The sequence below is a fragment of the Bubalus bubalis genome, chromosome 5, assembly GCF_019923935.1.
Source record: "Bubalus bubalis isolate 160015118507 breed Murrah chromosome 5, NDDB_SH_1, whole genome shotgun sequence".
Taxonomy (NCBI): domain Eukaryota; kingdom Metazoa; phylum Chordata; class Mammalia; order Artiodactyla; family Bovidae; genus Bubalus; species Bubalus bubalis.
In genome coordinates, this window is record NC_059161.1 from 16160813 (window position 1) to 16185020 (window position 24208).

The 24208-nt window shown below is 42.0% G+C and overlaps 1 protein-coding gene across 9 annotated transcripts in view; it reads right to left on the reverse strand.

Annotated features, from left to right (window-relative positions):
• RGL1 (ral guanine nucleotide dissociation stimulator like 1) overlaps positions 1–24208 on the reverse strand; it is a 280330-nt gene that overhangs the window by 90634 nt on the left and 165488 nt on the right. For 3 of the 9 annotated variants that reach the window (XM_044942738.2, XM_044942741.2, XM_044942740.2), the window contains one exon: positions 23090–23167. The exons of the other annotated variants lie outside the window; for them this stretch is intronic. In XM_044942738.2, coding sequence (XP_044798673.2) covers positions 23090–23167 — 78 coding nt within the window. The remainder of the gene's footprint in view (positions 1–23089; positions 23168–24208) is intronic. 9 annotated transcript variants of the gene reach the window in all.

Below are 24208 nucleotides of genomic sequence, written 5' to 3' on the forward strand. Positions count from 1 at the left end.
GGGCTTAGAACAGCTTAATGTCATCATGGCTAACTGCCAGCAGGAATTAATCATAAGACTCCAGCATATGAGGGGGGTGCCTTGATTTCTTTATTTAATTTTCAAAAGATACTTTTAGTTTACAAAGGAAAGGGCTCTGATTCAGGCAAAACTACCAAATGGACTCAGATCATGGCCTTATAATTACTCATTATCACTCTATAAGCAGTTTGAGAACAGGCCTGATAATATCCATCTGTCTTCCAAGAGCTTCAGTTAACTTTAACTAGAAACAATCAATGAAGAAGATATATGGTTTCAATGTCTAATTACATTTTTAATTACTTGGTACAGTGTTGGCCTAAATGTGTGCTGTAAAATACTAGTTTCAAAACAAAACATCCTGCATTCAAATTTGGGAACTATGGAGTTAAACAAAGCTCAATATATTTCTTTTCCATAGAATTTCTTACACACAGTACTTAATGTGCTAACATGCTATGAAACTCCAAAGAAGGATATGGTATCTGACATTTCCTAATGGACTTCCCTTTGGTCTCAGAGCACCCTGCAGAACATTAGGACGAATGTATTTTGGAAAATGTTAGCTTATTAAGTCACTGTGATGCAGTTGAAACTTAATTCACATTTGCCACTTTTCACTTAAAAAAAAAAAACCAAGATATTATAAAATTAACTTTTACCTTCAAACATCTATATTCCTTTGATCTCTTTCTTAATACCACTAAAATTTAGGAATATTTTGTGTTTTTTTACTTTGTCACCTCAAAAGATCTGATCAAGATAATTATCATTTAAAAAGCAGAAGTTAAAAAATATACCTCAAGGGCAAATGTTAACAATAACAACATTAAAAGGAATGGCTTTTCAGTTTCTACGGATATTCAAGCTCTAATTCTAAATCAAGCTTCCTTACCTTGTGACAGACAAAGTCAGGGTTCCCTTATCAATAAATTTTGTAATTTGATGATACCTATTTTACAATGCAAACTCCACTTTAAAGCTAAATCTTTTCTTATTAAAAGTAGTAACTGTTTAAGAGAACTAATTTTTCCCTAAGCAGTGATGTGGCCAAAAATTCAAACACAGAGAAAAATGCTTGTCAAAGACCCTGATGAAGTGGGTCCCTTTTCCTGCCAGAAAGCAGATTTGGCAGGAAGCCAATGCTCTTGCTTGGCATTGGAAATGGATTCATGTTACTCATTAACCCAGTCGCTTCCTTTCACTCCTTCTTCTCTGAAGAAAATCTCAACACACAGGCCTGATCCCCATAAATGCCTTTAATGGTTTCTGTTCCTCAGTGTTTGCATCTGTACATTAGGGAGAACCATGACTGAGCTAACGGAATAGCTAATAGAATATTTTGAATATTTAGATTTTAAGAGTTATTCTCTAGTTGCAACAAATGAGCATCAACGGCAATAGCATAAAATGAAGTACAAGAATTACTCCGATGTCTAAAGTCGTTCTCACAAAAAATAACAATACATGTCAGCGTCAGAGCACTTGCTTAATATTATTTTCTGAACGTTTACTAAGTACGCTAATATCTCTTCGCTAGCAAGGGGAAGGCCAGATTTTTGAAGATGAGTTTTAATTTACCTATATTCAAATTAAGTACAGGCTTCCCAAGTGGCACAGTAAAAGAATGAAGGTAAAAGAATATGCCTGCCAATGCAGAGGACACAAGTTCAATCTCTGGGTCGGGAAGGTCCCCTGGAGGAGGAAATGGCAACCCACTCCAGTTTCCTTGCCTGGAAGACTCCAGGGACAGAGGAGCCTGGCGGGCTACAGTCCACGAGTTTGCTAAGAGTCAGACACAACTGAGTATGCGCACAAGAGCAAATAAAGTACATTTTTATGAAATAAAAATTTTGTAATTATCTGCTTGTTACTGGAATTGAAATAAAGTTATACAAAAGTGAAACACACAAAAATATCCTACGCCTATGGGTAGACTGGAAAAGCTAAAATGTTTAATAGCGACATGACCCTTTTAAGAGACTTTAGGGTCTGTTTTTGTTTGTGATAACTCGATCTTAAAATTCTAGTTTAAAAGAATAGTGGGGAGAGGCAGTGAGGAAAGTCTTGGCAGACAAGTGTTTAATAACTCAGACTTAGAGAGCAAGACATGGAGGGCTGAGCCTGCCCTCTGGGTTAGCACGCTGACAGGAAACAGCCCAATCTGGATTTAATCAGAGACCATCGCTTTACTGACAAGATCACGATACTGAGGCCACAAAAATGTTTCATGATTGTTTTCTGGCCAATCCGTCTGCCATTAGAATTCAGCATTTCCTCAGAGAATATGCCTGACTCCTATGGGGTAAATATCTAAAACCCTGCCCAACTGTCCTAGCCATGGAATTTCTATAATTACCAATTTTGACATGAGGGGGACAGGAGAAAGAATGTGAGAGATGAAACATGCCATATTTCAACTGTGTTTCCAGTCATTGAAAATATACTCTTTTGTCTTCTAAAACATAAACTGTTCACAACTTGGGTGTTTTTAATTTAAAAAAAGAAATCCCTTCAATCAAAATAATCTTTTAGTCATCTGATACTTTAACAGGGAATGTGTTAAGTAAACAACCTCATTAGACTGGAGAAAGTATTAAGTCTTTCTCAAAGCCATGCTTAATCTTTAGTACATCAGTTCTCGGGCATCCTGGCACGAGCAGTAATGTAAATAGTGAGAACTCTTCCAGTCATAACTCCCTAACAAAATCTAAAACCCAGAGCCAAGGTTTTACAGAACTTTAATAGCATGTTCCTCTCTGCACATGCATCTCAGAACACCAAGGGTCCGTTTTATATCCCCTACTCAAATGCCCTGAAACCACTACCCAGAAACAATAAGAAAACACCACAGCATAGGAAATATCGTAAGATGACTCACAAACTCGGATCATTTGTCCACATTGCCTAAACATGCAGAGATTAAATGTCCTTGCCACGCAAAGGAAAACTATGTGTATGTAATGGCATAAAGCACAACATTATGGAGCAGCCCAGTGCCTCTGAGTAAAGTGAACCATTTACACATAGGACATTCAGAGATGTAAGGCAGAGTCCATGCAAAACCCCAAGGCACGTGACAGCGAGCTCTGTGTGAGCTCTGTGTTGCGTGAACTTCTGTTCTGGGTGTCAGCTGACGTTTTTTTTTTTTTTTTTTTCTAGGTTAGGGTTGCCAGAATGCCCAGCTAAACTTTAATTTTAGAAAAAAAAATAAATAATTGAATAATCTGTGAACATAAATGTTACCTGCAGTATTTAGGACCTACTCATGCAGAGAGTCAGACACACAACTTGGCAACTGAACAACAGCAACAACACACTGAAAAAATTTTTTGTTGTTTATCTGAATTTCCAAACTAACCCGGCATCCTGTACTTTTTTAGTTCCTAAGTCTGGCAACTGTATGCCATATACATACAAAAGGGTACAGAATGGATCTCTCATTTATTCATCTACTTATTCAGCCACATATTGAATAAATGGTACTATGTGTCAGGCACTGTGCAAGACAGCAGAGATACAAAGGCAAACAGCAGGCAGTTCTAACACCCAGGATGTTCAATATGATGGAGAAAATGGACACAGAGAAACCATTACAATGCAACACAAGTAAAACAGTGGGGAGACAGGCAAATAGCATGCAAGAACCAAGAGGGACTGCGTGTAGAGGCAACATCTGAAAGTGACTGGAAAGAAAAGGATACCACCCACAAGAAAGAAAACTGAGAAGGGGAAGCCAGTCTTCTGTGCGGTAGAGGCACTGAATTCCACTTTAGAAATATAAAACTTGGGAATTTCCTGGTGGACCAGTGGTTAACACACTGTGCTTCCACTGCAGGGGGTGTAGGTTCAAACCCTGGTTGGGGAACTAAGATCCTGCATGCTGTGTGCTGTGGCCAAAAGAAAAAAAGAAATGTAAAATCTGAAGTATTGTTGGGATTTTCCAATGGTATACAGTCCAACAGGCAGTCAGAATCCAAGAGCTGGGTAAGGAGGTCTAAGACGGAAATATGTAAGAGCTATGACTGCAGCCACAAAATTAAAAGGTGCTTGCTCCTTAGAAGACAAGCTATGAAAAACCCAGACAGCGTATTAAAAAGCAGAGACATCACTTTGCCAACAAAGGTCTGTACAGTCAAAGCTATGGTTTTTCACATCCATGTATGGATGTGAGAGTTGGACCATAAAGAAGGTTGAGAGCTTAAGAATTGATGCTATCAAATTGTGGTACTGGAAAAGACTCCTGGGAGTCCCTTGAACTACAAGATCAAATTAGTCAATCCTACAGGAAATCAACCCTGAATAGTCACTGGAAGGACTGATGCTGAAGCTGAAGCTCCAATACTTTGGCCGCATGATATAAAGAGTCGACTCATTAGAAAAGACCCTGATGCTGAAAAAAAATGAAGGCAAGAGGAGAAGGGGACAACAGAGGACAAGATGGTTGGATGCCATCAGTGACTCAATGGACATGAGTTTGAGGAAACTCTGAGAGATGGTAAAGGACAGGGAAGCTTGCCATGCTGCAGTCCGTGGGGTCGCAAAGAGTCAGACACTACTTAGTGACTCAACAACAACAATGGCGAGTTACAACAATTAAACCAGCTTCACTCTCCAGGCAGAGTGTGTAGAACAAAAAGAATCGAGGGTGGAGGACGGCCTCTGGAAGAACACCCAAATTAAGAGGGTTCCAAGAGCAAAGATGTCCGTGACTAAGAGAAGCACCTGCACATGTGGCAAGTTTACACTCACCCGATCTGTGGCAGCACTTCTGGGCAGATAACCCAGAGGAAAACCACTGCCAGACTTACATATGCCAACACATGCACCTTCCACCTAATTACGCAAACCTACCGAGGTCTAGCCAGCAGCGTGCTGGAGCCAGCCTGTCCCGCTTGCAGGAGCTGATCCTACACATTCCTCAGTGCCATGTTCCATGACATCATGTTGGTATTGTGAATCTGGCCATGGTGGAAACAGCTACACCATGGAAACTGGCAAACTGGCTCCAAGTCGGGGCTCTGAGTCTGAAGAGGTGATTTATCAGCGCACCACTACCTAGGACTCCCTCTCAGATTATGCCAACGGTAAATTCAGGAGAGACTTCACACCGGTGGAACATTTTTGTCTTTCTGTGACCACTCCAATAATAGCTGACCTCATAGAAGACAGAAAATTACGCCTCTGAACTAAGAAAAAAGCAGAAATGTGAAGGGAGAAGAGGTGGAGGAGTATGCAACTGACAAATTAATATGCCCTCAAACAAAACTACAAGATCCCCAAGAGTTGACTTCACTTGAAGCCACATGTTAGAATGTGGTCAGATTTCTACGACGAGTATGCTGCATCCTCAGGAAAACGCTGAGAGCTGTAATAACCAACAAGGACCAGTGTTTCACCCGACAGAAATCTCAGCCCCTTCCGCCATCCTGTCTCCGCGGGGTTTCCTAGATCACCCCATAGAGTCCAGGAACTCTCTGAGGGGAAACAGGAAGTTGTGTTTTCCAACCCCATAAAAAATGGTCATCCTCCTGGCTGTGAATCTCTTCCACATGGTGTTAACCCATAATAGACTGGATTTTCTCTGACGCAAACACTCACTGATGTCTTCCTTTAAGGATTTAAGAAGTCTTTAAGGAGGCAGATGGGTTTCCCTGGCGCTCAGAGGGTAAACCATTTGCCTGCAATGTGGGAGACTTGGATTTGATCCCCGGGTTGGGAAGAGCCCCTGGAGAAGGAAATGGCAACCCACTCCAGTACAGATTCAAAAATTAAGTGGATTCAAGGGACTGTGCTGACTACATTTTTCAAATAAAATAATTTCACTTTTACACGCTACTTTGCTGCTTGAAGCTCAGAATGCTAATGAAGAGCTTGTGAGTTAACCTGGCTTCTATTTTTATCTCTGCGGCCAATTTACTTTGGGACTTAAGGCAATAACTTAAAGCTTCAATGTCTTGGTCAAAGACTTTGCAAAGTAAAGAAATTACATGCTGTTTTGAGAAGTTCAAGGAATTAGAGTTACAGCAGGGAGGGAGGTTTGAACTAAAATAGTCACTCCGGCATGTGCCAAATTACATCACAGATCGTCACACCGGATTTTGTGTCCAGAGTGAACCTGCAAAATTCACAACTCCTTCCTCACCCTTTCAGACCTCAGATGTCCAAGGCCCTCCTATTCTGAGGTCACAGGTTAACAGGGGCCCTGGCCTTCTGGAATTCATAGTTTCTGTGCAGTCCTGCCAAGCTCTGTCTGAAAAGGTCAGCAGGGGGTAGTGAGCTTCTGTGTGACCCAATATTCCCTGTGAATGAAGCCTGCTCTGAATGGAAACACTTCCTCACAGCCCAGAAGTTTTCCCAGACCGCCATAAATCCCACAGACAGTTCCACGGTGCTTTGTCTCCTGGTGAGATGTAAAGTGTTCCTTTACCAGTCTCTGGGGGAGCAGAAGGTGGCAGCTGCCGGACGTTTCCCACCTTAGTCATTAATTTAATTCTCCTTCTGTGGATCGCATTAAGGAATCTCCTAACTTACTGTTAGCCACTCAGTCATGTCCGACTCTAAGGATACTGACTTGAGGACCTTGAGGTTTGGAGAAGTGAGGGGTCTCATCCAACTTTATTTTTTTTTTAATTTATTTATTTTAATTGGAGGCTAATTACTTTACAATATTGTAGTGGTTTTTGCCATACATTGACATGAATCAGCCATGGGTTTACATGTGTTCCCCATCCTGAACCCCCACCTCCCACCTTCCTCCCCATCCCATCCCTCTGGGTCATCCCAGTCTGAGAGAATAGCATTGAAACATGTATATTATCATATGTGAAACAGATCTCCAGTCCAGGTCCAATGCATGAGACAGGGTGCTCAGGGCTGGTGCACTGGGATGACTCATCCAACTTTAATCAGCCAGTTTGCATAATTGACAGAGTCTGGATATAAAACCAGCCCTGTCTTTCTATTGGGCTTCCCAGTTGGTGCTAGTGGTGAAGGTCCTGCCTGACAAAGCAGGACATGTAAGAATTGCGGGTTCAATCCCTAGTTTGGGAAGTTCCCCTGGAGGAGGACACAGCAACTCACTCCAGTATTCCTGCCTGGAGAATCCCATGGACAGAGGAGCCTGGTGTGCTGTGGTACATGGGGTTGCAAAGAGTGGGACATGACTGAAGTGATTTAGCATGCATGTCTTTCTGTTACAGAGTGCTGCATTAACATGCAAAGTGACACAGTATTGTGGATTCAGTCTCCTTATTTGTACACCTAAGGTCACTAAATTGGAGAAGGCAATGGCACCCCACTCCAGTACTCTTGCCTGGAAAATCCCATGGATGGAGGAACCTGGTGGGCTGCAGTCCATGGGGTCGCTAAGAGCCAGACACGACTGAGCGACTTCCCTTTCCCTTTTCACTTCCATGCATTGGAGAAGGAAATGGCAACCCACTCCAGTGTTCTTGCCTGGAGAATCCCAGGGACGGTGGAACCTGATGGGCTGCCATCTATGGGGTCACACAGAGTCGGACATGACTGAAGCGACTTAGCAGCAGCAGCAGCAAGGTCACTAAATAGTCCAGAATCTCCATACTTCATAGGACTGTTGTGAGAAATAAAATTAGAAAATGGAGCTGAAGGTGTGTTGAATGGTTACAAGAACTATTCAGGACTCTATAGATAAAATCTTTTATGCTGTGTGCTGTGCTGTGCTAAGTCACTCAGTCATGTCTGACTCTGTGCGACCCTATGGACTATAGTCCACCAGGCTCTTCAGTCGATGGGATCCTCCAGGCAAGAATACTGGAGTGGGTTGCCATGTCCTCCTCCAGGGGATCTTCGCAACTCAGGGATCAAACCCGAGTCTCTTATGTCTCCTGCATTGGCAATGGGTTCTTTACCACCAACACCACCTATATAGGTTGGTGCAAAATAATTGCAGTTTCAGACCCTGAATTTTAAATTATTATAACTAGGCTCATAACTTTATTAATCAAAATAGGAACCATTACAATCAACACATTTTTGCCAATGAGAAATAAGTTAGCTTATTCCTATGCAAAGAAAAAAAAAAAATCCATGCTTTGGGATTTGACGAACTCATGGAAAGCATCTTCTGTGTCCTGCTGATTGTGGAAGCATTTTCCCTTCCAAAAGTAGTCGAGATGCTTGACCAGAGGTCAGGTGAATATGGTGGATAAGGCAAAACTTTGTAGCTCAATTCATTCAACTTTTGAAGCATTGGTTATGTGATGTGCAGTCAAGCACTGTTGTGGAAAAGAACTGGGCCCTTTCTGTTGACCAATGCCGGCTGCAGGCATTGCCATTTTCAGAGCATCTCATCAATTTGCTGAGTGTACTTCTCAGACATAATGGTTTCGCCAGGATTCAGAAAGCTGTAGTGGATCAGACTAGCATTAGACCACCAAACAGTGACCATGATCCTTTTTTTGGTGCAAGTTTAGCTTTGGGAAGTGCTTTGGAGCTTCTTCTTGGTCCAATCACTGAACTGGTCATCGCTGGTTATATAAAATTCACTTTTCATCGCACATCACAGTCTGATCGAGAAACGGTTCATTGTTGTTGTGTAGAAAAAGAGAAAAGAACACTTCAAAACAATAATTTTTTTGATTTGGGATCAGTTCATCAGGCATTCACTTATCGAGCTTTTTCACTTTTTCAATTTGCTTCTAAGGCCAAAGAAGGACAGAATGGTCAATGGTGAGTTCTTGGACAACTTCTCATGTAGCTGTACGAGGATCAGCTTCCATGACGCTCTCAGTTGGTCATTGCTAACTTCTGACAGCTGGCCACTGAGCTCCTCATCCTCAAGGCTCTTGTCTCCTTTGCAAAACTTCTTGAACCACCACTGCACTGTGCATTTATTAGCAATTTCTGGGCCAAATGTGTTGTTGATGTTGAAGTTGTCTCTGGTGCTTTATGACTCATTCTGAATTCAAATAAGAAAATCGCTCAAATCTGCTTTTTGTCTAACATCATTTCCATAGTCTAAAATACATATAAACAGCAAGTAATAATTCATTATTGCAAAACATAAAGCAAGAAATGCACATTAAAATGATATATAACATAACTACATTTAAGAATGTGTTCCAATATCAAATGGCAAAGTTCAACAATGCAAAACAGCAATTACTTTTGCACCAACTTATATATAATACTAAGGCTACAGTTTTTCCAGTGGTCCTGTATGGATGTGAGAGTTGGACTGTGAAGAAAGCTGAGCGCCGAAGAATTGATGCTTTTGAACTGTGGTGTTGGAGAAGACTCTTGAGTGTCCCTTGGACTGCAAGGAGATCCAACCAGTCCATTCTGAAGGAGATCAGTCCTGGGTGTTCATTGGAAGGACTGATGCTGAAGCTGAAACTCCAATACTTTGGCCACCTCATGTGAAGAGTTGACTCATTGGAAAAGACTCTGATGCTGGGAGGGATTGGGGGCAGGAGGAGAAGGGGACGACAGAGGATGAGACGGCTGGATGGCATCACTGACTCGATAGACATGAGTTTGGGTAAACTCCAGGAGCTGGTGATGGACAGGGAGGCCTGGCGTGCTGCGATTCATGGGGTCGCAAAGAGTTGGACACGACTGAGCAACTGAACTGAACTGAAAATCCTTGTGTTTTCACTTTCCTTCCCCTACCCCAATTACTTTCACCAAAATTAGGTCTTAACTGCATCAGATATTCTTGATATTATCTGACATTGACTGAAATCTCTGACACCTAAAGATGACCAAAAAAAGTGTTTTTGTGTTAAACACCCTCTTTGGAGGAAAACAAAACTCCCCCCTCATTATTATAGTCTCTTAAATAAGTAAATTAAGTCTAATAAAGATGAAGGACTTTATTCAAGGGCTCAAAACAAGCCAGGAGAACAAGGTCAGTAAGTTGCATGAGAAGTGACAGTGTAGGACCCCGGGGGGAGGGAGGAGTATTCATTAATAATCTGATTTCCAGATTATTAATTTTCCTACCTGCTAGGCTTATAAATCTATCTAGTCATGAGACACTCTCCTTATATTTTTAGAAAGAGAGGAAACAAAAGCAAAATGACAATATGACTGATTATGCGGTTTAGCCAAACAAAGTGGCAGTTTTGTAAATACTGACACTTAATACAAATATATAGTATTGTTACAAATATATAGAGGAAGGGCAGAGGATAGAAAGAACAAATACCTGGCAAAAACACAGATCCAGTTTCCCTAAGCAAACAGAAACTTTTGACAATGGAATCATTTTGTCCACTAGATTTTAATGTGTCAAAAATATATGTAAAAAAATAGGCATGTTGGTGGTAAAGAAAACATCATTCCCATTGCTCATGACTCACTTTTGAGGTCGGTCAGTTAAAAAAGGTTATTAAAGGAGCTCCCGTTATGCAAAGAACCCAAAGGAGAGGCTAAGGGAATCCATGAAAGAAATCAAGGACTATACTCTAAAAACTTAACAGTAGAGGTTATAATATGAATGTGAATTTTTTCATTCAGTGGCATGGAAGGAAAGGATGAGTAGAGCTTAATGCTAGTGAATATTTAATAGATTAAATAAATGCCAGATAAATAAGCAGTGGCCCTAAAGAAAGAATTTCAGAACTAATGGGAATAAAAGTCTCTTGCAACTCTGAGCTTCAACCATAAGGAAGGCATGGAACTAGATTCTGTTTCCGGTTCCAGGTCAAATTAATTTTCAAATACTTGTTAGTGCCCTCTGTTTATGTCAGCAGTGAGCTAGAATAACTCTTCCTAATTTGATTGTTTTGTTATTTCCTAAATACACTTGAGGGACTTCCCTGGTAACTCAGTAGTAAAGAATCCACCTGCCAATGCAGGAGACACGGGCTCAATTCCCGTGTCTCGATACGGGCTCGATAGGTCGGGAAGATCCCCTGGAGAAGGAAATGGCAACCCAATCCAGTATTCTTGCCTGGAGAATTCCATGGACAGAGGAGCCTGGTGAACTACAGTTCATGGGGTCACAAAGAGTTGGACACAACTGAGAAACTAACACAAAGACACATGAAGACCTACAAGACCTTCTGGAACTAACAAATACTATACTAACTCCCAAATCTTTATCTCCAGTTCTTACTTTAACTTCCCTTCTAAATTCTAGACCTGAATTTCCGATTACCACGTGTTCACCTGGAACTCTAACTCAATGTATCCAAAAAGAAACTCTCTTTTTACTCCTCTAAAATCTCAACTCTTCTCTATTCTGACTGTTAATGATCCAGGTCATAAACCTACAAATTATCTTTATTCCCAACTTATCTCCCCCTTCACCTCTGAAATCCAATGTGTCCCATTCCCTAAATATGTCTCCATTCTCTTCTTCTCCCCCATCTTCACTGTCTTACCTTAATTTAGATCTCATTTCTTAACTGGGTATGTGTAACAAGCACTTAACTGGTTTCACTTGCCGCTAGTCTTGCTTCCCAGGTGGCGCTAGAGGTAAAGAACCCGCCTGCCAATGCAGGAGACATGAGAGACTCAGGTTCAATTCCTGGGTCAGGAAGATCCCCTGGAGAAGGAAATGGCAACCCACTGTAGGATTCTTGCCTGGAAAATTTCACCGACAGAGGAGTCTGGTGGGCTACAGTTCATAGGCTTGCAAAAAGACAGACACAACTGAAGCAACTTAGACTAAGACTAGTGTTGCTAAAAATCATCTTTCGAAAGTACAAATCCTAGTTTCAGAATAAAGTCCCAAGTCTCTACCAAAGCTAAACATGCCTATCCTTTGACTCAGCAATTCCATTCCTACAAGATATGAGTATTATGTCTGCCAGAAAACATGGACAGAAACATTCATAGCAGCTTCATTCATAACAGCCAAACACACTTTTCATAGTATGTTGTATGCATCTCTTTACTTATAGGTATCCTCCACTAGACCATAAATTCGTTAAAGGCATATTCGTATTTATATCTCCAGAAATTAGCTTATAGTCACATCAATAAGCACTTCAAGAATATTAAATACATGGTTTTAAAATAAAAATGAGTTCTTTATCTAACGAATCTATCCAATGACATTATGTTCCTAAGTAATCTTTTTCTTGATTATTCTAAATTCAGTCAAATTAAAAAAAAAAAGGCTGTATATATACACAAGAAGAGCCTATCCATATACAATTAAAGCATACAATGTTTGGTCATCACCTTTGAGCTGAACTGCTAAAGTAAATACCTCTTTAAATTGTTCTTATGGCAATCCCAGCAATCTTTTAAAGACACAAATCAGATCGTGTCACTCCCCTGCTTAAAGCCTCCCACTGGCTTCCCATGACTCCTAGAATAATATGCAGACTCCACCTTGGCCCACAGGGCCCTTCCTGCCTACTCCCTTGACCTCACCACCAAAACTATCTCCTTCCCTCTCTAAGCCCCAGCCACACCAGTCTTCTTTCAATTCTTTAAACACAGCAAGCTCATTCACATCTAGTGATTTTTTGCATTTGCTCCTTCTACCTATCATGCTAATGCTGCTCAGTCCAATCATCTCATGGTGGGCCCTTCCCCCTCATTCACTGCTTTTGATCAGGTGATATCTCCTCAGATAAACTGCTGTACCATCTGTCTGAAGTCATACGACCCATCTTTCCTCACCAGGCCAGATCATGTTATCTAGGTTAAATGTTTTATAGCCCGGAATTGTTTGCATGTTTGCTGCCTATAAATTCTGTAGCAGCAGAGCTCTTATCTGTCTTGTTCACTACTATATCCCTGGGGTATAGCATAATGTCTAACACACAGCAAGTGCTTAGTAAATGTTTGTCGTAATGAGTGAAAAACAAATTAATGCTGTAATTAAATGGCAACTTATTTAAAAATCTGAATGAAAAGCTGACTTAACTTCATAGATTACCTAAAGATTGCAAAACTCTGTCCTCAGAACTAAACATCTTAGGTAAACAAAGTTAACTGATTCTATGTCTTCACAGTGGTTAAAAACTGAAGTGAATTTCTCAACATGACTATATTGGCTTTTTTTGAACCCCAATTAATTCCATACTTGGCTATCATGATTACAAAAATTACTGCAGTCATGGGGTTTTTTCCTCCAGAATTTTTTTCCCATCAAGATTGAGATGCTGAATCCAAGTACACATAACAAGGATCTCTCATTCTCTGAGATTGACACTGCCCTCATTGTTCCACCAGATGTAAATGCCACCAAACCAATTGCTTGCTTTGAAAACAAAGAGTGGGAATATGCTCTTGTTTTGACTTCTTACAACTCCAAGTGGGAGTATCTGAGGAAATGAATACACAAGCTAATCAAGCAGCTACATAATGTAAGTGTAAATACATTGCAAGTTTACTTATGAGGTGTTGGACTACCATGAAGCTTCCAATCCTTTCTGCATGAAAGACATGCTATAAAGTAAGTAAGGATTTTATTTGCAGCCTTTTAACCTCCCCTTTCTCCCATGCCAGGTTCTAAGCTTTAAACACTAAGAATACTGTTTGAGGTCTCTGAATTAATAGTGTGTATTACTGAAACAAGTAAGTGCTCTAATGCTGTATTCTAGAATGCTAAGGGTGCTTTCCACTTTATAACAAGGCTAACATGCAATTCCAGTCATTAAACCTTCTTCAGTGGAGGTCTAAAGCAGTGCATCTTTACCATAAATCCTACTTTTGTTCATTTATTTATTGCAGATATTTAGCGAGCTCTTACGAAATTCAAGGTACTATCTTACAAGATACTGCAGATATAGAAATGAACACAAAACACATGAGGCCAAGACAAATATTAAACAGATAATTTAACAGCAAATGACCTAATGCCAACAGAGATCACTGCTCTCCATAGAAAGGTGCGAAAAGGACATATGGCAAGATCAGATTCCACCCTGGTGATCAGGGGAAGTTTCACCAAGGAAACAAGAGATCAGAGTGATCAGAAGGTGTTCACCAGGCAGAGGGTGAGAGAGAAAACATTTCAGGTGAGGAAACTGCCTGCCAATGCCCCAAAGGAGGAGGAAACCTGCACCTGAAGGAGACAGAGAAGCTGATGTGGCCAAAGAGAAGGAGCCGGAGGACAGTGGCAAGAGACGCAGTTAGCCAGGAGGACAATATTGATCTTGAACCTACTATCAATGGGAAACCATTAAAAGATTTTAAGCAGGGAGGTACACCATGATCAAATACAGCATGGAGCTACAAGAAGAATGAAGTGAAGTGAAAGTCGCTCAGTCATGTCTGACTCTTTGCAATCCCATGGACTATACAGTCCACAGAATTCTCCAGGCCTAGAAAACTGGAGTGGATAGCCTTTCCCTTCTTCAGGGGATCTACCCAACCCAGGGATCCAACCCAGGTCTCCCGCATGGCAGGAGAATTCTTTACTAGCTGAGCCACGAGGAGAAGGATTCAATTAAAAGACGACCAGAAAAGGCAAAGGTTTTTCGCTTTTTTTGCCAAAGGTTTCTCATACTATAGATCATGATCCACCTGCTTCGGAGTCACTTGAGGTACCAGTCCAAAGCAGATTCATGAGCCCAAACTCCAGCCTTCTATGGGAAAATCCCTGAAACTGGGGAATCTGCAGTTAGTCCTAGATTATTATGATAACCATTAATGATAAAAAAGCACAGCAATAATGCCAAGCACTTCCAGTGATCATCAAATGAAATAAACCAGGACTGAAGTAAAATCTCCTGCTTTTACATGGGCATCAGTTTCCTCTTCTAAAATTTTAGAAGAGGAAATTTTAGAAACTCACCACTCTAGCCCCCTTTCTCCCTTACCTGTAGGAAGGGATCAATTTTATTCTTTTTCCATAGTCATCGATTGATATTAGTTTTATTCAGAGAAGGAACACACACTTACTTTGATTTGCTCCTGACTGAAGGAGATCAGAGGACATGAACACATAAATTAATCAGTGTTACTATACAAGTTCAATTCTGACTGGACAAGTTCAGACTGGGAATAATGCTATCTTTTGTGTGGCCCTAATATTCAAAGCTCTTGTATATACACAACCTCATTTGATTTTCACAATAATCCCAGTTTATAGATGAGGACACTAAAGGCTCAAGGGCTAAGTAACTGCTGACCCAGTCCCATTCATAGTAACTGACAGAGGACAGAGTCCAGCCCAGACCCTTCAGACTCCAAAGCTATGTTCAAAAAGCAGTGCCACAATGGCTCCAGCAGCTCGGATGTCCATTTGCTCTTTGAAGGTCCCCCATGTGCCACCCTCTGCCTCTCACTCCACACACGTCAAATAGTGAGAGCAAACTCCACATCAGGTTCTATGAATGAATCACCAAACCTCAAGTCCTATGCTCAACAGCAAGTTAAAATTCCCCCTGTGGGGTACTGGGAGGGAAAAGACACCATCACAGGTGAATTAGGACATAGCTGCTCCATGTCACCAAAACTATTTGCACACAAATATTTAGGCTTCAAATTAACAGAGTAGAGGTAACAGGGCTCTAGGAAATTAAAACTGACTTAATCAAACAAAACATAAACTTCTCTTGTCAAAGAGGTGTAATGGTCACGTTGCCAGTAGTAATTGTATGTCTGGATTTTCAAAAATGCATTCTCCTCTCCCCGTTTAAAAAAAAAAAAAAAAACCTGCAACATTCCCCTTTCCAGGAATGTGATTTAACTTAATAGCTAAGCTAATAATCACTGGCTGCTTATTTGGTACAAACAAAGAAACCACTGTCTCTCCAAGGGGACACAATGGTTCTGAATGTGATTTAAGTATCTGGTTGTGAGTGACCATTATGTTATGTAATGAATGAAGCTGCATGAATACCTATTACATAACTCCATTCTGCTTGGGCACTCTAATTAAAGTGAGGGGACTTCCCATCACTTTAAAAAGCTCTCCTCAGTCACTTCTATAACTTGTAAGATTAAAAAACTTAAATTATACTGAGCCATGGACACAGTGTAGCCAGCTGGTGCATCCAAAGTAAATCATGAAAGAGGGGAATAAGAAAAAAATATGCTTCTGGAAGAAGTAGAAGGTAACTGGGGAAAATGTAAAATGTGTATAGAAGAAGGTGGCCTGAACTGAAGAGCTATGCTTTGCAGCACTGTCTTAATTGCAGAGAAGTGTATTGGGTTGGCCAAAAAGTTCATTGGGTTTTTCCATAACATGTTACAGAAAATCCTAACAAACTTTTTGGACAACACAATAGCTTCTTCCAAATATATACATATGTATTCTGATAAACATCTAGCACTTAGAAGTCAATGCAGTCATCCCTCAGTACCTATGGGGGATTGGTTCCCAGAATGACAAAATCCGTGGACGTTCAAGTTCCTTACATACGATATGGTAGTGTCTACACATTACCCACATACATTCTGTATATTTAAATCATCTTTCGATCACATACAATAGTTAATACAATGCAAATACTATTTAAATGGTTGTAAGACAATGCAAATACTATGTAAATAGTTGCTGAAGCGGCAAATTCAAGTTTTGGTTTCTGGTACTTTCTGAAGTTCCCACCCCCCACCCCAATATCTTAACATCCACAGTTAGTTGAATCTGCAGACAAGGAACCCACAGATACAGGAGGCCAACTTTACTGATTCATTTTGCCAAAAAGGCATGAGAGACACAAACAGGCCACCAGTATCATATAATAAAGCAGCAGTAGTCAGTGTGGAAGCAAAATCAGTGAGCGTTTCTAATTTAGTCATTTTTAAGTCTAGGCTTCCCAGGTGGCATAGTAGTAAATATGCCTGCCAACGCAGGAGATGCAGGTTCAATCCCTGGGTAGGAGAGATCCCCTGGGAAGGAAATGGCAACCCACTCCAGTATTCTTGTCTGGGAAATTCCATGGACAGAAGAGCCTAGTGGGCTACAGTCCATGAGGTCACAAAAGAGCTGGACACAACTTAGAGACTAAACACCAACAAAGTCTAGCTGTCACATACTTCTCTGTAGTCCCACATCTAACTAACTCCATGCCTTCTGGTCAGAGGACTCTGAGACTGGAAAGGAAGGGGGCAATACCTTTAACATTTCCTTCCAATAGACCTGGAAGGAAACTGTTCAGGGTATGAATGAGGTCAAGGGGGGGAAAAAATCAAAATTTTAACAAACCAGTACGTTTAAATCATGTAATAGCAATCCTTCATGGGGAAATTTTATGTTCAACATAAAAAGAGTTGTTTTCTCAGTGAGAGATCTTTGAAACACCGACATTCTAAAAGTTTTATTAACTCGATGGAAATGTCTCTGGTTTTTTGCCTTCAGAAAAAGAATATACTGAGCATGATTTAAACTTTCATTCATAGCTCCGTGAGCCCACCGATGCTACAAGGGATAGTATGTGCACCCCCAGAAACACTGACAGACAGCAGTGCTTATTCCAAAACTAAATGATCCCACATAGTTCAATGCCTGGTATCTAACCATCACTTTCTCTCATTCATTTATTCAACAAATAAATACTCATTGTGTCTTCTCTCTGCAAGGCCCTGCTAGGCTCTGGGAAGACAGTGGTGGTGGAAGGAGAGGACCAAAACCCATGCCCTCTTGGAACTCACATAATCAATCAATTATAAACAAACAGCACGTTAGACAGTGGTTAAGTGACAAGGAGAGTGAAGCTAAAGTGGGGGAGTTCCAGGGTGAGAGAAGCTTGCAATTTAAACGAGTGGTTAGGGAAGGCCTCACTAGACAGTGACATGTGAACATAGCCTTCCACTGGTTTGTCCATCTTTGTTGTTACGAACGTGTCTGCCTCCGAAAGCCCCAATCCCTTCAAATTTGCCACATCTATTCAACTGTAAAAGAAAACCGTATCACTATACGTGAATAACCTACTCTGTTATATATTAGGAATTAACGTGGTGTTAAAGATGATGCTCTTTCCTATGGAGTGAGAGCTATTTGGGCTACTCTGAGAATTTTTTCAATACCTTTCACTTTTTAAGTATGCTCTGGAAAGTTGAAATAACCAAAAGTGAGGGAGTGTTATTCTGCTTATTTTCTAGAGTATGTGCGTGCATACTTAGTCACTCAGCCATGTCTGACTCTTTGGGACCCCCATAGACTATAGCCTGCCAGGCTCCTCTGTCCATGGGATTTCCCGTGTCAAATACTGGAGTGGAATGCAATTTCCTCCTCCAGTGGATCTTCCTGACTGATCAAACCTGTGTCTCCCGGGTCTCCTACGGATTCTTTACTTCTGAGCCACTTGCAAAGCCCTTTCACATAAGCCTCTTAAGTTAAACCTTTGGCTTCTAAGTTAAAACTTTGCCCTCCCTTGTATTCTGTGATGATGAACTAGCCTGTTTCTCCCTCTTACCTCTCTAACTACACTTTTTATGACCTCTACACCAACTGGTCTCTACCTTCTTGTCTCCTGAATATGACCTTACTCAAGCCTGGTCCTCTGGAGAAGGCAATGGCAGCCCACTCCAGTACTCTTGCCTGGAAAATCCCATGGACAGAGGAGCCTGGTGGGCTGCAGTCCATGGGGTCTCTAAGAGTCGGACACGACTGAGCAACTTCACTTTCACTTTTCACTTTCACGCATTGGAGAAGGAAATGGCAACCCACTCCAGTGTTCTTGCCTGGAGAATCCCAGGGACGGGGGAGCCTGGTGGGCTGCCGTCTATGGGGTCGCACAGAGTTGGACACAACTGAAGCAACTTAGCAGCAGCAGCAGCAGCAAGCCTGGTCCTCACCCATCTTCTGTCTCCCATGTGGTTCTGCTCTCACTGCTTCATTCACCTATGTGTGAATGAGACCCAAATGTATTTCTCTAACCCCAAATCTCTTCTGATTGGAAAACTCCTCCAGCGTGCTATGTCTGAGATGGAAATGATCATGATAGCACTGTTTTATCAGCACCACAAAGGAGCTCTCCTTCCCCAAATCCTGCTTCTCCTAATGACATCACTAATTCTCCTAGTTCAACTACACCAACAACCTCAGACTCATCTTTGATGCCTCTTTTCACTGTGGTCGCCAACAGCTACTTAAGCTTTTTTCTAGGTATTTATCTGCTCTGCTGACAGGAGGAAATGAAAACAACACTCCAGACATAATTGTGATCACTGAATCTTGGGAGAAAGTGACTCTGTTCTCCTACAGGTGTCAGACAGAACTCCAAACATTAGGAAAACAACCTTCTTTAAAGTTGTTGTTGTTCGGTCGCTCAACCATGACTCTTTGAGACCCCATGGACTGCAGCAGGCCAGGCTTCCCTGTCCTTCACCATCTCCCCGAGTCTGCTCAAACTCGTGTCTACTGAAGCCATAATGCCATCCAACCATCTCATCCTCTGTCATCCCCTTTTCCTCTTCCCTTCAATCTTTCCCAGCATCCGGGTCTTTTGCAATGAGTCGGCTCTTCGTATCAGGTGGCCAAAGTATTAAAGCTTCAGTTTATAAACCTTTTCCCGCAGTGGCCACTGGACTGGAAATGTCAATCCTCATCCCAATCCTCAATCCCAAGAAGGGCAGTACTAAAGAATGTTCAAACCACTGGACAGTTGCAGTCATCTCCCATGCTAGTAAGGTTATGCTCAAAATCCTGCATGCTAAGCTTCAACATTACGTGAATGGAGAACTTCCAGATGTCCAAGCTGGGTTTACAAGAGGCACAGGAACCAGAGATCAAATTGCCAACATTCACTGGATCATAGAGGAAGCAAGGGAATTCCAGAAAAGCATCTACCTCTGTTTCATTGCCTGCACTAACGCCTGTGACTGTGTGGACAAACTGGAGAACTCTTAAGGAGATGGGAATACCAGACCATCTTACACTTCTCCTGAGAACCCTGCATGCGGGTCAAGAAGCAACAGTTAGGACCTCGGATGAAACAGGACTGATTCAGGACTGAGAAAGGAGCATGACAAGGCTGTTTACTGCCTTCCTGGTGGCACGAGCGTCACTCAGCCAAGAACTGATGCTTTCAAACTGTGGTGCTGGAGAAGACTCTCGGGAGTCCCCTGGACCGCAATGAGATCAAACCAGTCAATCTTAAAGGAAATCAACTCCTAATACTCATTGGAAGGACTGATGCTGAAGCTCCAATACTTTGGCCATCTAATGAGAAGAGCCGACTCACTGGAAAAGAGCCTGATGCTGGGAAAGACCGAAGGCAGAAGTAGAAGAGAGTGACAGAGAATGAGTCAGAATAATTGGCCAGAGACAACCCGGAAATTGACCCCATCACCATAAAACCTTGGACTGCAAGCCATGGGCAGAGCAGTTCTCCTGGGTTCCCTTACCCTCCTGCTCTCCGCCCAGGTGCCCCTTCCCAATACAGTCTCTTGCTTTGTCAGCATGTGTGTCTCCTCAGACAACTCATTTCCAAGTGTCAGGCAAGAGCCTGCTCTCAGTGTCCACCTTCCTAAAACAGTAGGACAAATATCCCAAATGTGAAATAAAATTTTAAAGAAATCAAGGAGGCTTTACAGGTTTCCCAAATTATTAGAGACAGAAAGAAGGCCACATAATGGAGGCTCTATACTTTGCTAAAAGCAGGGTAACATGAAAGTCAGCAGTCGTAAGGAACAGAGTCTTAGGAAAACGTGAAGGTCAAGTTGACAAGCATTCTTCAGCTCTCTGAGGAGTAAAATGAGGAAGGAGCAGTTCATTGCTGATGGGTGGGTAATTTTAACTGATAAAGAGAGAGAAAAGAGAACTATTTCACTCCCCATCTTCACTATCAAGGAAAATGATCTCCTAACTGGAAAAAGGGCAGGACTAGCATGATGAAGAGGAAACTAGAGCCCAGGATAGAGAAGGCAATACTAAGAAAGCACTTAGCCCTTTAAGAGACTTCATGTCTCCAGAGCCAGATAAACAGCCTGAAGAGCACTGAAAGAACAGCAGATGTGATCATAATATTGATGAATGGAATCCTCACAGAGGCAGAGAAAGATACAAGTGTCTGAAGCCTGGCAACAAGAAAACACCGCTTTTCAGAGAGAATTTAAGGTGGACCAGCAACAAAGAACTGATCTGCCTACAAACCACTGTTGCCAATGTCCCACATGGTACGTGAGCAATGACCACTTGGCGCCACACGAAATCACTGCTGCTGCTGCTGCTGAGTCGCTTCAGTCATGTCCGACTCTGTGCGACCCCAGAGACGGCAGCCCACCAGGCTCCCCCGTCCCTGGGACTCTCCAAGCAAGAACACTGGAGTGGGTTGCCACTTCCTTCTCCAGTGCATGAAAGTGAAAAGTGAAAGTGAAGTCGCTCAGTCGTGTCCGACTCTTTGCGACCCCATGGACTGCAGCCTACCAGGCTCCTCTGCCCATGGGATTTTCTAGGCAAGAGTACAGGAGTGGGGTGCCATTGCCTTCTCCTGAAATCACTGAGAAAAACAAAATCAGATCAAACTAACTTTCCACCCTATTCTGACCCATGGCAAGAAAAAAGGAATGCTACAAACATGATGCCCACAGATTCAAAAAACCATCCCACCAGCTCTCTCCTTAGATCTTTATGCATATGATGGAGCCCAGCGAGTTGAACAGCTGTAGAACTGGTTAGATCTGTATTCCAATCAAATAGTCAGGGAATGCTGACTGTGAAGCAGTGCCAATTAGTACTGCTAGCAGAGGGCTTCCCAGGTGACACAGTGCTAAAGAATCCGCCTGCCAATGCAGGAGACACAGAGACTCGGATTCAATCCCTGTGTCAGGCAGGTTTCCTGGAGTAGGAAAGGGCAACCCACTCCAGTAGTCTTGCCTGGAAAATCCCATGGACAGAGGAGCCTGGCGGGCTACAGTCCATATGGTTGCAAAGAGTCAGACTTGACTGAGCACACTACACACAGCTAAGAGTGAGGAATGTCTCTAGTTATATAACAAAAGTTCTGTCTTTGGACATGTTGATTAAATCATTGTAACAAATGAAGTGGATAATTACTTGTGTACAGAATCATGTCCAACTCTTTGCGACTCCATGGACTATATCCTGCCAGGCTCCTCTGTCCATGGGATTCTCCAGGCAAGAATACTGGAATGGGTTGCCATTTTCCTACTCCAAGGCATCTTCCCAACCCAGGGATCGAATCTGAATCTCTAGTGTCCCCTGCACTAACAGGTAGATTCTTTACCACTGTGCCATTAGGGAAGGCCAGATAACTATGATTTACAGAATCAGAAGTTTAATTAAAAGAAAAAAAACTGGACATATGGGACTTCCCAGGCTCTCCAGTGGTTAAGACTGCACTTCCATTGCAGGGGGTACAGATTCAGTCCCTGGTCGGGGAACCAAGATCTCACAGGCTGCATGGCATGGCCAAACAAGTGTAAAAGAAAAGAAAAATAAATAAACCTGCTGTTTAAAAAAATTAAAACATAAAAACTGGGAAATATCAGCTAAAAGTCTAACAAAATTAGATTTAATAAAAATAAATATTTTCTACAGTTAGATATTTGTAAAATCAACTCTTGGGACTTCCCGGGTGATCCAGTGGTTAAGAATCCACCTGCCAATGAAGGGGACATACATTCGATCACTGGTCCGGGAAGATCCCACATGCCGTGGTACGACTAAGCCTGTGTGCCACAACTACCGAGCCCGCACCCTAAAGCTCTTGACCCACAAATACTGAAGCCCGAGCCCGAGAGCCCGTGGTCTGCAACAAGACAAGCCACCACAGTAAGAAGCCCTCACACTGAATCCAAGAGTAGCCCCCACGCAAGGCAGTTAGAAAAAAAGCATGAGTGCAGCAACAAAGACCCAGTGCAACCAAAACTAATAAATTAATCAATTAATTTAAAACAGTTTTAAAAATCTCCTCTCCAAGTCAAATGTGATTTAGTTTAATATTACAAAAAATAAAAAGACCAAGGAATCTTAGCTAAACATGAATCATGAGTATAGTACCTGTGTAAAGAGATCTAATTTAAGTTCCATACGTGAACACTCCTAATATTAAAAAGAACCATATAATTGCCATTTTACATGGCAATATTCAACCATTTTTAACTGACTAATAGGGTTATCTCATACTGTTCAACCTGATATGATTACATGTGGTATCACAAGATCAGTACAAAGTGCTACAGAACTCAGACAAGGATAACTTACCATTACTGGGGAAACCAAAGTGGATTTGTGGAAGGAATGGCATGTGAGTTGGAATCTGAGCGATGGCTGGGATTTGAACTGGAGATTAGGGAAAAAGAGGGCATTTCAGATAGAGTCAACAATGAGGTTGGAGGTGGGGGTACGGGGGGAAGGCCCTAGAAAGGAATGTAGCCTAGTAAAGTTAAGCATGGTGCGTGTAAAGGTCAGACACAGGAAATAACACGAGAGAGATTGGAAATGAATTTCAGAGACCTTCAAATCTACTGTGACAAGTGCTCGAAAATTCCACGAGCTTCCTAGAGAGACCAAGTAACAATACCAGGCACATAGTAGGGGCTCAAGTTTGAGTGAACCAGTGAAGGAATGAGAGGATGAACTATTTGTGATGGCTACAGAGCAATGAGAGGTCCACATGCACACAGCTCCTGCTTGCCAACTCCGTACGCCGCCGCACTGCAATCATATGCTTTCCATCTACAAGGGATCTTGGAGGTCATTTAGTCTAACTCCCTCACAGACTCTGGGTAACTACCAACGGGGCTGGAAATACTCAAGCAAGAGGCGAAAGGCTGCCTGGTCCTCTGCCAGTTCCTGGGGTAATCTGATTCACCAGAGCGAAATCTCCAAAGATTTCAGTTCAGTAACTCCTAAATATTGTGCTTTTGGACTCTTTACTGAAAATGAATGCCATCTAAGCCTACAAGTTTCAGAAACAAATGTTTGGTGGCTTTTGTGGGCAATCGTTTTCAAAACATCAAGAATATCTAAGGTATAATTTTAAAGAATCTGGCTCCAGGAGAAAAAGCTGAAGTATTAGTCACATGTTTTACATTTCTTCCTCTTGCCTGCCAGATTTTTTTTTTTTAATTAAGAAAGGAAAAATGGGTCAGCCCCAAAGAATTTTTACAACTGTCAGAATAAACACAAGGCCCAAGTAATCCCATTTGGAGCCTTTTCCCCCTCCTGTCCCTATGGCTTTATGTGTCCTTTATTTAGAACCCAGCCCAAGACACAGTCCTGATGACTGTGCATCTTGCATACTGTAAGGACAGGACTTCTCTCCGTGAAGAGGGACGAGGATGGTGTGAGGCTACAGGAGAGTACAGCCTCTTCTGATTT